Source organism: Ambystoma mexicanum, chromosome 6p (assembly GCF_040938575.1).
Source record: "Ambystoma mexicanum isolate Mex_15411 chromosome 6p, UKY_AmexF1_1, whole genome shotgun sequence".
NCBI lineage: Eukaryota > Metazoa > Chordata > Amphibia > Caudata > Ambystomatidae > Ambystoma > Ambystoma mexicanum.
Window position 1 is genome coordinate 474,192,792 of NC_090935.1, and position 16,865 is coordinate 474,209,656.

Below are 16,865 nucleotides of genomic sequence, written 5' to 3' on the forward strand. Positions count from 1 at the left end.
GCCCGGGGAGACAATAGTCAGTCCCCAGGTATGGAGTCTATGATTGAGGTCCGCTAGGACGCCCCAGTGCTACGGCACAGAGGGTGCGTTGTAACACACATAGTAAAACATATGAGACCCTATGGAGTAAAAGACCACATAGCCCATAGAACACATGGACATTCAAAGGAATTACACACATTCATGTCCAAGAGTGGGAGAAAAAGAGTCTCACTCTTGGCAGGATGGAAAAAAACAAACTCCAGAAATCCAGCAAAGCTGCTGGGGGACTCACTAGGTTAGGAAATTCAGCCTAAACAGAGAATTCTCTCTAACACTTCCCCCCCCCCAGACTAAGGGACAGGAGGATTTAATCCACTCCTGGATGAATCTCATACCTCTAGTCGATGACATACATCCTAGAGAGACCATCAGCATTTTGGTGGTGACACCCTGACCTGTGCTCAATGGTGAAATCGAACCCTTGCAGGCAGATCGACCATCTCAATAGTTTCGGGTTTTCCCCTTTCATTTGCATTAACCATCTCAAGGGTTGGTGGTCAGTCTGAATGACAAAAGTAGAACCATACAAGTACGGCCTAAACTTCTTCAGAGCCCACACGATACCAAAGCACTCTCCTTCGATTGTTGCCCACCTTGTTTCAGGATCCTTCAGCTTGCGGCTGATGAAGCAAACGGGGTGCTCCCTACCTTTCCCATCCACTTGACTGAGTACGGCACCTATTCCTACATTTGAGGCATCTGTCTGCACAATGAAGTGTTGGCGGTAATCAGGAGCTCTGAGTACTGGGGCTTGGCAAAGAGCCTTTTTCAGGTTTTCAAAAGCCTGATTGCACTCCTCGTTCCATCTAACCTTTTTAGGAAATTTGGGCGAGGAGATGACATTCAGTGGAGAAGCTATGGTCCCATAGTTCTCGATGAAATTCCTGTAATACCCAGTGAGGCCTAGGGAGGCTCTCACTTGGGTTTGAGTAGTAGGTGTTGTCCAATTTTGCACAGCGTCAATCTTACTGAGCAAAGGCCTTATTTCTCCACCTCCTACCTCATGTCCAAGATAGACTACCTTACTCTGTCCGATTTGGCATTTACTCGCCTTTATGGTCAGATTGGCTCGTCCAAGAGCCTGCAAAACATCTCTCAGGTGGGTTACATGTTCTTCCCAGGAATTGCTGAACACTGCTATGTCATCCAAGTATGCCATGCAGAAGTCCTCCATCCCGTTCAGAACCTGATTTACCATCCATTGAAACGTAGCAGGTGCATTCTTCAATCCGAAAGGCATTACCTTAAACTGGTATAAGCCAACGGGGGTAGAAAATGCCGTTTTCTCCTTGGCATGGTCTGTCAGGGCTATTTGCCAATAGCCTGACGTCAAGTCAAATGTGCTGAGGAACTTGGCGGCACCAAGTTTATCCACCAACTCATCTGTTCTTGGCAAAGGGTGGGCATCAGTCTTGGTGACTGCATTAAGAGCTCTATAATCCACGCAGAATCTAAGCTCTTTAGATCCAACCTTTGGTACTAACACAACTGGAATAGACCATGGACTAGTAGAGGGCTCTATTACCCCGAGATCAAGCATCTTGCTGACCTCACCTTTGATGTGGGTTCGTACGTTTTCTGACATTCGGTATCCTCTGCTTTTGACTGGCAGACAGTCACCAGTGAGTATGTCGTGCTGGCCCCAAGGGGTCAAGACTGGTGAAAGCGAGAACAGAGAGGCAAACTGATTCAACATGAATTTGCACTCTTCTTGTTGCTCGGGTGTCAGATTGGAAGAGAGATTTACTCCTTCAATTTTTTCGTCCAAAGGTAAGCCTCTGAGCAGATCCGGAAGAGCTTCACTCTCTTCTTCTTCCTCGGATGATGCTAGAAGCAACGCTCCTACATCAGGTCGGGAGACATACGCTTTGAGTCGGTTGGTGTGGAAGACTGTCGGAGCCTCCTTGGGATTGCCCAAGTCCACCAGATGGTTGACCTCTCCGAGTTTACCCACAACTCTGAAGGGTCCCATCCATTTGTCTTGCAAGGCCCTTTGCCTTGTTGGGATCATAACAAGAACGAGCTGGTCTTGAGTGAACTCAACCATGTTAGCCTTTTGATCGTGCCAGTGCTTGACCAATGCTTGTCCAGCTTTCAAGTTATCGCTTGCTTCTGTCATCATGTGCGACATTCTCCTCCGGAGACCTATCACGTAGTCAGTCACTCTGACTGGCTTGGGGGAAGGAGCACTCTCCAACCCCTCCTTAATCAGGGCCAATGGACCTCTGACGGGATGACCATAGAGAAGTCCGAAGGGAGAATAACCTACTCCGTCCTGAGGGACTTCTCTATAAGCAAAGAGAAGGCATGGCAGTAGAAGGTCCCATTTACGCTTAAGGGGTTCCTCTAAAGCACCTATCATGCTCTTCATGGTTCGGTTGAACCATTCTACCAACCCATTGGTTTGTGGGTGGTAAGCTGTTGAGAACTTGTAAGTAACTCCACAGGTTTTCCACATGGCCTTCATGTAGTGGGACATAAAGTTTGACCCCCTGTCAGAGATTACTTCCTTAGGAAACCCGACCCTGGTAAAAATACCAAGGAGGGTCTTAGCCACAGCCGGAGCTGTAACAGTCCTCATAGGAATTGCCTCAGGATATCTAGTAGCATGGTCTACTACAACAAGTATAAATCTGTTGCCTGTGGAGGTTGGAGGATCAAGGGGACCAACAATGTCGATCCCTACTCTCTCAAGCGGGACTCCCACAACTGGGAGAGGCACTAAAGGTGCCACATTCTTGGAGCCAACCTTACCAGAGGTCTGGCTGGTGTGGCAGCTCCTGCAGTGTATTTCTACTTCGGCCCCCATCTTTGGGCAATAGAAGTAGAGAGATAGCCTTTCCTTAGTCTTCTTGAAACTCAAGTGACCAGCCAAGGGAATCTCTTGGGCTAACTGCAAGAACTGTGGTCTGTTCTCTTGGGGTACTACAAGCCTCTTGTAGTCTCCAGGTGCAGACTCGGTCGGTTCACTGTAGAAGAGGCCATCTTCCCAGTGCAACCTGTATTTCCCAGGCTCTTGCCCTTCAGCCTGAGCTTCGGCCTGGTGGTGAAGACCTTGCAGAGTTGGACATTCTCTCTGTCCCTTACTGAAGTCTGCCCTGCTGGGTCCACCTTCTGCCAGTAAAGACTGCAGCTCAGGATGGTCAACAGGATCCAGATCTCCAATGAGTTCCTGGCCTTCCATAAGCTCTTCGTCAGAGTCTAATTCTACCACACAGGGTTGTACCTCCCTCTCAGCCTCAGCTGGAGGTGGAGTTACGGGTGTATTTTTGGACAACCGCGGGGAAGTCCTGGTTGGCTGCACTGAAATGCTGGCTGCTGGTTTCGGGGTAGAAGTCTTAGGTTTCCCTTTCGCTTCTGGTTTCTTCGAGACAGCGGCCGACAATTCCAGTGGAGCAGCAGTGATTTCTTTCTTCATCATCTCCTGGAGAATACCGCGCATGGTCCTCTCTCTTGCAGGTCTGGTTAGCTCCTGTAACCGTTTACTAGGAGGTCTGGGAGTATGCGATACAACTCCGAGAGTTTTCAAATCGTTACTCAACAGTACGCGTCCTGGTACCTCACTCTGTATGCTGACAGGTATCTTCACAGTCATGTCGTTACACTGGATGAGAACTGGTAATTGGGGAAGCATCTGCACAGGCCCTCCAGCTAACTTGGTGAGGCGTTTGGTGCCTTAGCAACATCCTCAGCCTGAAAAAACGATTTATCCACCACAGTTATGCTGGCCCCAGTGTCCCTAATGGCAGGAGTCTCCTGACCATTCACCTGGACACTGTCCTTATAATACTCTTTAGTATTATCGGGGATAGAATTATAGACGTCTAAATTCTGTTGTTCCCACAACTCCAGAGATACTAAAGAAACGCTGGCTGAGACTCCAATGGGTTCATTAGCTAGCAGTAGAAAGTTTCCACTTGCCATTTGGACTTCCTCCTCTGGAGCGAAGGCTAAGGAGACAAGCTGGACCCCTGAAGGTTTACCCTTACATCTGGGATCTCCTTTCACGTGGTCAGTCGAGCCACAAACAAAGCATTTACCGAATGCTTTTTGGAATGGTGGCTTGTTCTGGCCTCCTTCCAGTTTGGCACCAGAAGACACACTATTCTGCTGCGGTTTTCCTTGTGGCTTACCCTTCTGGTTTTGTCTTTTTTAGGCTGTTTTCCCTCATCCTTTTTCTGAGTTGCCCCAGAATCCTTATGAGTAGTCCTGTTGGCAACCCATAAGTCAGCAGCCTTAGCTAGCCTCCGGGAATCCAATTCCTTCGAATCAGCCAAGTGCTGTCTGAGCTCAGGAGAACAGGCATCATACATCGACTCCAACATAAAAAGATTCTTCATACCCTCATAAGTGTTCACTTTGTAACCCTTAATCCATCCCTCTAACTTTTTCAACCCTTCACTCACCCAGGTAGCCCAAAGGGTACCGTCATGCTTTTTGAGGGTTCTAAACCTCTTAAGATACTGGGAAGGGGTCTTCCCGAATCTAGCTATCAAAGCTAGTTTCACACTTTCGTAATCCGTCTTATCCGCCTCCCCCAACTCCATTACCACATCAGTCGCAACAGGGGGGAGCCTAGAGAACAACCAGGGAAGTAGATCATTCCCGGTGATGTCCTGGAGCCCATGATTGTACTCAAACAGTTTTAACCAATCCAACACATCCAATCTCTGTTCATACATACCCACTAATTCCTTCGGCATCCGGGGTCTTTTGGGACTGGAGCTCCTAGAGGAACCAGAGAAGAGAGAAGCATTTTCCACAGACAACTTTTTCATCTCTAACTCGTGATTAAGTTCTATTTCCCTGAGCCTTAACTCAGCTTGCTTCTGCTCAGCCAGGGCATTTATCCGTCTGAACTCGAGCTCTTGTTTTTTTTCAGATTGAGCCAAGAACCGTTTGTATTCTAATTCGAGCTTCATTTTTTCAAGTTCAAAATAAGCAGGGTTACATGTGGGACCTGGTATGGGCCCCGTAGGTACAGCTGGTAAAGCAGGTAGAGGAGCAGGGGAGACAGTTTCATTAGCCTCTCCTTCCTCTTCAGCCTCTTCATCACTATCGTCAGAATTACGATTTAGATCAACACCATCACCGTTATCTACATCTGCTGGAGAAGTTGGTTCCTCTGAACCAGTACCCAGACTTTGGTTTTCCAGCAATCTCGCTATCAGTTCTAACTTCTTGCCTCTTACAGAAAGATTTTCTTGCCTACAGAGAGCTCGTAAACTCTCAGTATTTTCACCTGACAAGGATTCTCGATTGTAAGCTTCCATAGTAGACATGTTTTTGAAAGTTGCTTTTTAGTGCTAAGCTTTGTGGTTAGTTATCCTAAAGTGTCGAAAAGCACTCTAAACTGTATACTTGATACAAATCCCACCGCTGCCACCAGTGTTAGGCGTAAACCTGTGCAGTTCCCTCTGGGACCACTGCAAAAGATTTAGGACTACAGGTGTTTGGCAGTAAACCCACTTGGTAGCAGTCTGTACCACACAGATTCACTTGGTAGCTGTGGCTGAGCAGTCAGACTTCCCTCAAGAAGAGTTAGGCAGTATGTGAAGTATACACGATAGGGCAATCTACACAGTAGAACAAGCAAACACGGAACAAGGCTTCGGTGTAAAGATATAAAGGTATTTATTTATAACAACACATCTATAGAAAACACTCTGGCACTAATACGGCAAACAACTTCAATCACAATTACTATATGAAGAAAAAGATCAATCCCCCTAACAATAGTTCGACAAGTCTAGGTTCACCGGCATCACTTATTTGCAGACAGAGGTGTATGCTTTAACCTAGATGGCACTCTAGTATTCGTTAGGACGGGAGAGAAAAAATAAGGCAGGTTATGAAGTCAACTCGGTTCCAATACTTTACGGACAAATTCAAGGCAAGTAAGGCAGGGTCTACTGCAGATCACAAAGTTCACAGGCCAGGCCCACTCGGAGAGAGGCAAGGCGATATGTCCCAAAAAGTGTCTCAGTGGAAATGCGCTTCGAGTCTTTATCGCAAATTGTTATGGAAAGATTGGACCAGTTCAGAACAACACGTTAAAGAAAGCTTGGAGGCGACCCAATGGAAAGGCGAGGATTAAGACACCTCACTCTATCCGGCAGAAAGGGAGGGCAGGCGGACACGGTACCTTGTTTGTGGAGAGACAGCTCCGGCGGGGGCAGTTGTTCCTGGTGGTGGATTCACGTCAGGTCTTTGCCAAGAGTAGAGATGATCTCGTCGTCGAAGAAAAGTGAAGTCCGGTGCACCACCAGGGATGAGACTAGCCGTGGAGTGCTCTGTCACAAGGCACCACCTTTTGGTCGCGGTACAGGGGTAGTGGCTATCCGGTTGCCGAGGTGCTCTGCACGGGCAATTCGACCACTGCGTCCTGGAGCGAAGAAAAAGCAAAGGGGACTGGTTGTTCCCACCAGTCAGGGGAAGAGACTCTCCGGCAGGGAGATCTCCTCTGTCGTCGGGAAGTGGTGAGTCGGTTCCGCAGGGCTCCACCGGAGGTGTCGTCGTTGTAGGTCGGCTCAGCTTTACCCTCGTCGGATTCTTAGGTCCTGTGGCGACTTCTGAAGATCCCTGCTTTTATGCAGAAAACCCCCATTCATTCAGCCTAGCTGTCAATCAAAACACGCTAAGTGGTGAGCGGGGTGGCTCACCACTTGGGCCAATCACACTAGAGTGCGACCGGAGTTGGCAAGGCAACTCGGTCCAGGGTGCCTAAACCCCCTCCCACACCCCTGTAGTAACCCAGACAGAATGGCACCACTTTGGAGGGTCTCTGTACAGAAGCCCGCCAAAAGTGGAACAAAGGGCTCAACCTTTGGTTTAGGAGTCACAGAGACGAACACAGACGCCATTTTACAAACCGAGTTCTGGCAGAAAATACCATCGAATAGACTTATTTAAGATAAGTAAATAGGTGGTATGTTAGAGATTAACGAGGAAAAGTATCAATCTCCAACAATGGGAAGAATCCCATAGGGTTATATTCGGGGTTGAATATAAGTAGTTTCCACTGCCACCAGCCAAAACTCGCCGAGGGGGGACGGGACAGTGCCCCCTCGAATAACAGACCCAGGAGTAATCGAATTACCCCTACTAGTACGTCCACAACAGGATGGTTTGTACTAGTTCTGTTAGTAAATTTAGGTCTAGTAAAGCCAATGGTGACTTTACATGCCCGGGGAGACAGTAGTCAGTCCCCGGGTATGGAGTCTATGATGGAGGTCCGCTAGGACGCCCCAGTGCTACGGCACGGAGGGTGCGTTGTAACACACATAGTAAAACATAGTAAAACATATGAGACCCTATGGAGTAAAATACCCCATAGCCCATAGAACACATGGACATTCAAAGGAATTACACACATTCATGTCCAAGAGTGGGAGAAAAAGAGTCTTACTCTTGGCAGGATGGAAAAAAACAAACTCCAGAAATCCAGTAAAGCTGCTGGGGGACTCACTAGGTTAGGAAATTCAGCCTAAACAGAGAATTCTCCCTAACATCTCTCTCACTCTCATCCTCTCTCTTTTTCTTTGTGGGTGTGAGTTACTTTGTCAGATGCATGTTTGTTAGAGCCATTCCAACCTTAGCTTATAGCAGCACAACCAATGAAGAAACACAGATATATTGAAGGTGGCATGAAGGATTGCCATCAGGCAAGAATGTAGAAGGCCTGGGCTTTTGATTTTAGTCAATATCTAGCTAAAAGTACCCGTTCTCTGAACAGGTTCTGTAGACAGACATGACAACACTCTCATCAATTGTTGAAAATGAATGATGCTGCAGGTCACTGTTCCGAGTTGCATATCGCATGATGTTCTTTGCACTCTGGAGTAAACTGCGCTGAGAATGGGCATGTGTGGCGGGCTGACATACCCGGAAGCAAACGTTGGGGGGGGGGCAGAAGAATGTTGGTGTGCTGCTGTATACTGGGACCTTCTGTGCTCTCTGCCCACCTGTCACCTACCCTGGTGTGTGGCAGTTCATTGCGGTGCATTGTGGTGCAAATATCTCAGAAACCGTGCATACTTGGGGCTTGAAATGTGGTTTTGTTCTTCGTGTCAAGACTGGTCCTTCTACGACCACATTGATATTTTGCCGATTTCAGGCAACTGTCTCATGTGTGAATGTGCTGAAATCTGGGGAAAGAGGTGGGGTGTCCACATGTCAAGCGATAAGTGCTACCTACAAGATCATTGATTTTCAAATATTAATGAGAGTGTTATCAAGTCAGTCTACAGATCCCTTGTGGAGTACGGGTACCTTTTGCTAGTTAATAATAAGAGTAATAATAATAATTGTAATACTGATGTGCTGTCTGCAAGAGATAGATGATGAAATATCACTTGCCACAGTGTTGGATCAAGATGATACAATCATATATTTACTTTAGTTTGGCTTTTTCACTGTTCGGTTGTGGGATCACATTCATTGTTCACCACAGTGATGCTGGATCAGGTCTGTTATATCTACTTTCTCGGGAAAAATCCCTTCTAGTCACAATAAATGGTAACTTCCAGTGTGGTTTTTAGAGTTACCAAAAATGTGCAAATCGCTTCTACCTACAAATGAGTGTATGTACTCTTCTCTCATGCAGGTTTGCATTGCGAACAGCCTGAACACTGGCTGGATATCACCATTGAGTGAGTTCATAAGCCGCGGGTTGCTTAACACTATTTACGATTTGGCCATTCTTAGCATTGCACGGCTCATATATCTCTTTTTTTGATAGAGCCATTGAGGATTTGGCCAAAGACTTACTAATTGTTACTTGTCCAGAGTATTTTCTCCCAGCTGATAATTCCTACTTTTCACACCAATATCCTCTCTCTTTTTTGTTCTTTATCGGCTACTAGCAGCATCAGCTATTTCAACGTTCAAGCTATTGCCAACAGCCTCACTATTATATAGAGTGTGCCCTCCATCTTTACTAAAGAAGGGAGGGATCCCCTCCCCATAAAATGAAACAACAGCAAACAATGGCATTGCCCAGACCCTCACACTACAGCCATCCAGAGAGAGATCTCGTCAGGGCTTAGCCCTGGATGTGCTTCTGGTGGGACTCTGGCGTCCATTGGAGACAGGGGACAATGGCTGGATAATGACAGAGAGACAGGAGTGAGAGTAATCCCTGTGTGTTCAATGCCCCTGGAGGATGAAGGACATGAAGATCAGGGGGTTAGGAGAGAAGCAAGCAAGATAAGGACGAGATTAGCAGTGTGAGGAGAGGGTATCGTATCAATTTACCATAGTCAACAATGTCATCAGTCAAGTTATGACTGGACAACCAACAGATTTTGCTGGTAGTGGACTTCTCGCTCTCTGATGCACCCACTACAAAGCTGAATATGAGACACCTGGTGCTTCTGGGCAGAACAGTGTCTGGCAACATAATGATCTGAGGTAAAGAAAGAATGCTGGTGTCACCAGGGAGACCCTCATGTAAAAAGGGAAATATCAAGCAATAGAGTGCTTCGGAGTGAGTAGATAAACACCTTCTTTCCAGGGCTCAGATGTGCATGTGTGTGCCAACCTGGAAGAAGAAAGCTGAAAGGAGAACCTCTCCAGCATGCAAAGAGGGTGCCACGGAATGCTTGCTGGCGCTGACGACAGACAATAACCGTGAAACAAGCATACAAGCAAGATGAGCCTGGTCCAAAGAAGGAGAAGGGAGAAATCAGTATGATGAGAAAGGAAGCTGAGAAACAAGACCTATGATCATCACAGGAGAACGAAAAACCAGTTGAAAAAAATGTCGTACAAGGCCTGTGGGAGGTGCAACTTTTCGAGTGTTAACAGTGGGTACGAGTTTGTGATCAGGCAGTGGCAGCTTGTCAGCGCCAATCGCCTAATTCCGATCTCTCATTTGGCCTTGGGTCTTTGACATTGAAAGCTCTGCTCCTTATTGAAGGTGTCAGGTTCTCAGTGATTTAGGACAACTGTGCTTCACCCGTAATGTGTATCTGAAAGAGCTATCTTTGGAATCTCTGGCATTTCGTACAATTGTGTCTTGTCAGTTTGGCTAATTGTGACCAGTTTTCCATATCAAGCAGTTGTTAATGTCAACAGATTGTATTGTTTAGACGTGGTACAGGTGTTCAGAATATTACATACTAACCCCTTATTTTTCTTGCTTGTTGTTTTGCCTTCACAGGGAGACTCTGGTGGCCCATTGATCTGCAATGGAATCCTCAGCGGCATTACATCCTTCGGCCCCTCACCATGTAGCAGCCGACAGTATCCGGGCATTTTCACGCGTATCACTGCTGCCTATATCAAATGGATAGAGAAAAAAACTGGCACTTTGTAAGGTTGAGTTTGCTGTTTTGTCTCCAAAGTGAAAATCGTTGGCTTTATATTGTAAACAAGAATACATTTCTAAGATTTAGTGCAAGGCACCTTTGACGGGAAATTAAATAATATATAACATGTTCTTTTTCCAATTTTGTCTTGGAGGCTAAAGCAAAACCAAATCCATGGGCATAGCCTTTGCCCACCCCTCCCCAAGCCCATCGTCTTTCAGTCAGTCAAGACATTATAGAAGGGAAAAGACCATGTGCATATCAGGCCTGGTCCCACCCACAAAAGGGGCAGTCCAGCCTGAGCTGCTTGTTCACATCCCTTCTGCACGCGACCATAAGCATCCCCAAAGCATGTTTTGGCCTCATTGGGCCTCATCAGTGAGGGGTAACTTGTTTGTTTGTTCGTTTTATTTGCTTATATAGCACGCCGAACCCAGGGGTATCTGGGCGCATTACTTGAGAGCAGGATGGTTACAGTGTACATACAGTATGGGCCTCATTACGAGTCAGGCGTTAAGGGGTTAACGGCGCCGTAAACTGCGCCGACCCTTAACGCCTGATTCCGAGGTCCCTTTGCGGGATGGTGTTTTTAACGCCTGCTTTTTGCAGGCGTTAAAAACCATGCCGCAAAGGGATCTTGGCGATAATTACGGCAACCGTAATTTACGGTGCCGTAATTATCGCCTTCCCCATTCCCATTATGCCCTATGGGGCAAAAATGGGAATGGCGAAGGGGCCATTGGTGAATGGGGAATTACCGCCCCACTCACCTTGGAATGGGGCGGTAATTCCGCCATCCACCATGGCGGAGTTGGGACCTTAGCGGCATGGACCATGGTGCTAATAGCGCCATGGTCCTCCGCCAAGGTCGTAATGAGGCCCAATGAGTTATGCTTACTAAAAAAGGTAATATACAAAAAGCATACACATATTACAGTATAGGCAACTTAGGGAGTGTGTAGGAATGTACAAAAATAGATAATATACAAGAATGTACAGCAATAATAATGACAGGTAATATACAAGCATATACAAGAGAGCTGCAGAGTGGTAGTAGTGTCAGGAGATACTTAGTTGGCTTGTGAGACTAGCCAAGATTTTATTTGTGTCAGAAAGAGAGGAACATGGTATCTAATCTGAGAGTTAGCAGTAATTTGTTACAGGCTTTGGCTGCAAGCACAGGGAAGCTGGATCTTCTTGCTTTATATAACCTAAATTTGGGAATGTTAAGGCAGTGTATGTAGGTGGCTCTGGTCGGTCTGGCGGATTCATTCCTGGAGAATGTATCGGTCAGATACTTAGGGGCAGAGTTGTTTAGGCATTTATGGGTGATCATAAGAGTTCTGAACGTGATTCTGTCTTAGATCAGGAGTCAATTCGTGTTGCATCAAATCTTGAGATGTGATGGGACCGTGGAATGTTAATGGCAATGTTAACTTGTGTCCCTAAACCAGTCCCACTCGGGGTGACTATAGCAAAACAAAAGAGGTGATGGCTGGAAAGTTCAGAATGAATCATAACCTCTGGCATCAGAGGGGAACTCTGAGACGCCCAAGAGGAGTTTTTGTGTCTTAGCTTGGAAGAGGCCTAAACTTAGGGAAGGGAACCCCAAGAGGTCAATCATAGTGGAATCTTGATTATTTTGTGTTACTGAAGGAACTGAAGCTTAGGGAAGTGAACCCCAAGGCATTAAAGACATTGACACTGTTTGAGCTATGGAGAGGATCCTATGAATAGTCCTGTGTGATTTAACTCATCTTTTTGAAGCTGATCAACCTACATTTGATGAGAAGACCACCTGAAACCCGAAACCAATCCTGGTTTCCTATTTTTATTTTATTCTATATTCCACCACTTTTTGGTTTTTAAATACTTCCTAACACATTTTTGTCAAAGAGTGAGTGCAAGCATAGGTTTAGACACAAACAGATTTTTATTTTGAACTTCTTGACTTCGACGTCCCTGAGAAACATCAGTTAAGGGAATCATCCCTTTAGTGTTGGGGCCAGTTAGGCATTACCCCAACCGAGGAACGTTTTAGAAATAAAGGTTTTGAAAACATATCTTTGACTCTGTGTCTATCTTGATACCATGCATGTCTCGCATACGGTGTCAGAAGTGGAATGCACCTCAATAGAAGGAGGTTGGGGGACCCTGAAATATGATACCATGCCTGTCTCACAACAGACAGACCTATGTGCAATGCGAACGGGCAGGGATTTATTAACATGATACCAGTTACTAGAGAATATTATGTATCCTGACTAAAAACACATTTAGGTTGAACGTTGTACACACACACACATATAGACTGAGAACTGTGCATGTGTAGTAAGTGCATGTGTCATAGGTATGTGTATTATAGGAGTGTGTGTTGTAGGAGCAAATGTCATAGCAGTGCATAGGAGCTCATGTGGATCAGAGTGTGCATTGTAAAACACTGTGCAGTCAGTGTGTGTCGCTAGAATGTGTCGTAGGAGTGTGTGTCGTAGCAGCATGTGCTGTGGAAGCATGTGTTGTAGGTGCACATGTCATAGGTGCATGTGTCACAGGTGCATGTGTCATAGGTGCATTTGAGAGCACTTGTGATAGGTCCACATGTTTTATGTAGTAGTTGTGCGTGTCATAGGAAAATGTGTCATAGTAATGTAGGTTGCAGGATGCTTGACACAGGAGTGCATGTCATAGGAGCACACACAGCAGGAGAATGTGTTGTGGGAGTGTGTGTCATTAGAGTTTGTATCTTAATAGGGTGTGGTAAGTGTGTGTTGTAATAGTGTGTGTGTCATAGAAGCATGGGTCATAGGAGCATGTGCCACAGGTGCATGTGTCATATGTGCAAGCGAAAGCATGTGTTGTACATCCACACATTATGCATAGTAGGTACCATCTGTAAAATCAGTCCTGACTTTGATGTGTTTTTAGATGTAAACTGTGTGCAGTAGAAACTCTGAAGCTCATACTCCTCTTGCTACACTACATGTCAAAAGTGTACGTTTATTCCATCACCTTTGAACTGACTTCCAAGTCAGCTGTGACTTGCTTTTGATGTAAGTTTTAGGAAATGTTAATTCTGTAGTGTACAAACTGTAAAACTCATATGCTCTGTTTAAAGTTCATATGAAAAGCGTAAATGTGTTCCATCACCTTAAAACTCACATTAAAGCCAGCTGTAAATTGTCTTTGCTGAGAGTTTTTAGACAACAGTGACTTCCCTTTGATGTGAGTTTTTAAGAGATGTTTATTATGTAATGTAAGAACTGCAAATAGTTTAATGTACGAACTGTAAAGCTCATAGGCTCTGTGTACAGCGTGTATGAAATATGTGCATTTCTTCTGTACATGCATCATATATAGATACATTTCAAATGTTAATCTCTCAAAATTGGCTGCTCTGTGCACCACTTCCAGGTGAAATTTAAGCACCTGCAAAACAAATGTAGAACTTCGAAGAGGCCAATATTGAGCCGGAAAATGTATGTTTGTTCCTGTGTGAAACCCCATGTTAAAAACTGTTCAAAACATGATCAAATAAACATTTTTAAAACAATAAAGCCGATAATGTACAATTCTGAAATTGTGCATGCACAGGTGACTGCCTGGAAATACTACTGTGGTTGGAGTCCACATACACATAAATGTCACAGTGATTATGCATGAAAATATGGCCTATCAGTGAAAGTCACATAGTGACTTGCCAGATTTCAAATCGACAGCTTAACGTCACATCAACAAAACCTTTTACACAGAATATCCAGGGTTTCGTTGCATCAGATTCTTTCACCTTAATAGAGCTTCAATTAAAGATTTTTCACTGAAATTCAAGGGTTTTGTTATGCTATACCTCTGATCACCTGCCTTTCTTTTCTGACAACATACCTGATACCATATTATTTGTTATCTCTTGAGCTACTCAACATCAGGTTTATCAAGTATTTAATCTATTTTTGTGTCCAATAGATAAGAAAGTATTAGTAATGGTGTACTGTGATGAGAAAGAGCGAGGTGGGGTCAGTGGGGGAATGTGTTTCATCATCAGAGCAGCCACACATCATGTTCTTTTGCACAGGAAACTCTTTTGACTAATGTGACGCTATTGGGCAGACGCACATTTTAAATATCCCTTGAACGCTACATTAATTTATTTCATGTGTTGCTACTTTCCAGCAACAGTGTGTATATCGGCGGACGTATAAGGCACAGGTGATGCTGACCTTGCACATCATATTGAATAGGATGATGACAGTGGTTCACGTTCATTTCCAGATGGGAGAGCAAGGTAGGGACATTTAGGAAGAACTCTATGAGACACGGATCCCTATTTAAACAAATAAAAGTGAAGGGACGGTGTAGGCTGGCCAACCTTTGGTCCTGAAGAAGATGGATAACACTAATTATTCAACTGATGTTTTAGTCAAAACTAGTTATATGGAAGGTTTTTTACGCAATATTGGGAAGCCAGCAAGAATGTATGTTGGTGTGTTTTCCCACAAACACCCTCTAGTCGACCCATATCCACTACTAATGGTCTGATATTAGACGGTGATTGGTATCGTGTGGCCTAGAGTGACCTCTGACATATTTGTTTGTTATAATTGAAATGCTTAGCTCTGCACATGAAGAATCATTGTACTTGCTTTATTTTATACAAGATTAATGTTTTCAGTTTTAGGGTAACATGTCTTTCCCTTCTTTTAGCACTTTGTCATGTTTGTGTTTGTTGTTATTACATTCATATATATTGGATTGATTTATAAATTAAATTAAAGTGATTCCATGTGATCCTTCGTTTATCACCCTCCTTTGTGCACCTTTCCTTTCCTTAACTCATGTTATTTACAATATGTACAATATCAATATTTTTGCATATTGGGATTGAGAAGTAACAAAAAAGAAATAAGAAGACAGTATGTGAATCGAGAAGTCATAATGTTCCGAATTATTTAGACAATATTGAGACGAGGGAGAGTACATTGAGCAACAATGCAGATCGAAAAGCACGTCTACACCCAACCAAATAAAAACTGTATCTTAATCGTGCAATAACTTTATTTTATGTGAAGGGAGAATGTCAACACTACAACAAACATTGATAATAGCACTCTCTTCTCAAAACACTTCAATAAGAATGGAGAAGAAATGCTCTATTTTAATTAATTTCGCAATTTAAACCAAAATACAAACAGGTCTAAAATTCGACATCCGATTCTCAAATCACGATTCGTCAAAATGTTCATATAAGGAAAAACATATATATAGCTTGTAAAATAGCTCAGCTGGTTGAGTGCTTGCTGTTGCAATCTGTGTGTGGTCTGCAGGTTACAGGTTCGAATCTCAACAAGGCCGATTCAGCCTTTCATCATTCGAAGGTCAATGAATGAGTACTAACTTCGTTGGGTGCTATTCTACGTATATATGTTCTATGTAAAGCGCTTAGGTGTAAGCACTATATAAATAACACATCATCATTATTACATAAGAATTGCAGAAATACGTTTTTGCCACACCTGATCTCATCAACAACCAAATCGGCACTTAATATATTAAAAAATCCATAGTATAAAAACAGACTCTTTTGTTTTTGCATTACGATTGACAAGTATAAAAAAACTGCACATGAATTGGCTTAAGGGCTCATGTATGGCATGAAGATCGAAAGCTGATTTGTTCATAGACACACAGATTGAAAATCACATGTGTACTGATAAACAGGGTAATTCATAGAATTTCACACAAAAGTGGCGCACGCGGCTGGCGCACAGTATCCCCGTGCGATACACTGCGCCAGCCGTGTGCGATAAAATCCATTTCATTGCAGAGCGTATTCATGGATTCCAGCCTCCAAAACCAGCCGTGGCGCAGAGTGGCGCAGCGACCCTGCAGCAGCGCCAGTTACGCCCCAAAGAACGCCCTCGCGCAAGGAAAAGCCTTCAAAATTCCCAATTCATCGCAAAGGGCTGCGCTAACCCTGGACCAGTTCACAGGACTGCCAAACAGCAAACGCCAAGCGGGGAACGTGTATTTCAGTGGTTCGCGGGAAGTATCACACGTGATTGTCCTTGGTACGTGAACATCAGGGGTGCGCGTGAAGCAACACACGCGATTTCATCAGGTCACGTGTATTCCAGGGGTGCGCGGGAAGTATCACATGCAAAATCAGCAGGGTACGTGTATTTCAGGGGTGCGCGGGAAGTATCACACGCGATTCCATCAGGGTACGTGTATTCCAGGGGTGCGTGGGAAGTATCACACGTGATTCCATCAGGGCACGTGTATTCCAGGGGTGCGCGGGAAGTATCACACGCGATTCCATCAGGGCACGTGTATACCAGGGGTGCGCGGGATGTATCACACGCAAAATCAGCAGGGTATGTGTATTTCAGGGGTGTGCGGGAAGTATCACACACAATTCCATCAGGGTACGTGTATTCCAGGGGTGCGCGGGAAGTATCACACGCGATTCCATCAGGGCATGTGTATTTCAGGGGTGCGCGGGGATCACTACACGTAAAT

The 16,865-nt window shown here is 44.9% G+C and overlaps 1 protein-coding gene across 2 annotated transcripts in view; it reads left to right on the forward strand.

Moving 5' to 3' along the window:
* LOC138511534 (granzyme A-like) overlaps positions 1-15,134 on the forward strand; it is a 235,246-nt gene extending 220,112 nt beyond the window's left edge. For both annotated transcript variants that reach the window (XM_069627272.1, XM_069627273.1), the window contains exon 5: positions 10,205-15,134. In XM_069627272.1, coding sequence (XP_069483373.1) covers positions 10,205-10,360 — 156 coding nt within the window. In that variant the 3' untranslated portion in view covers positions 10,361-15,134. The remainder of the gene's footprint in view (positions 1-10,204) is intronic.
* The last annotated feature ends 1,731 nt before the right edge of the window (positions 15,135-16,865 follow it).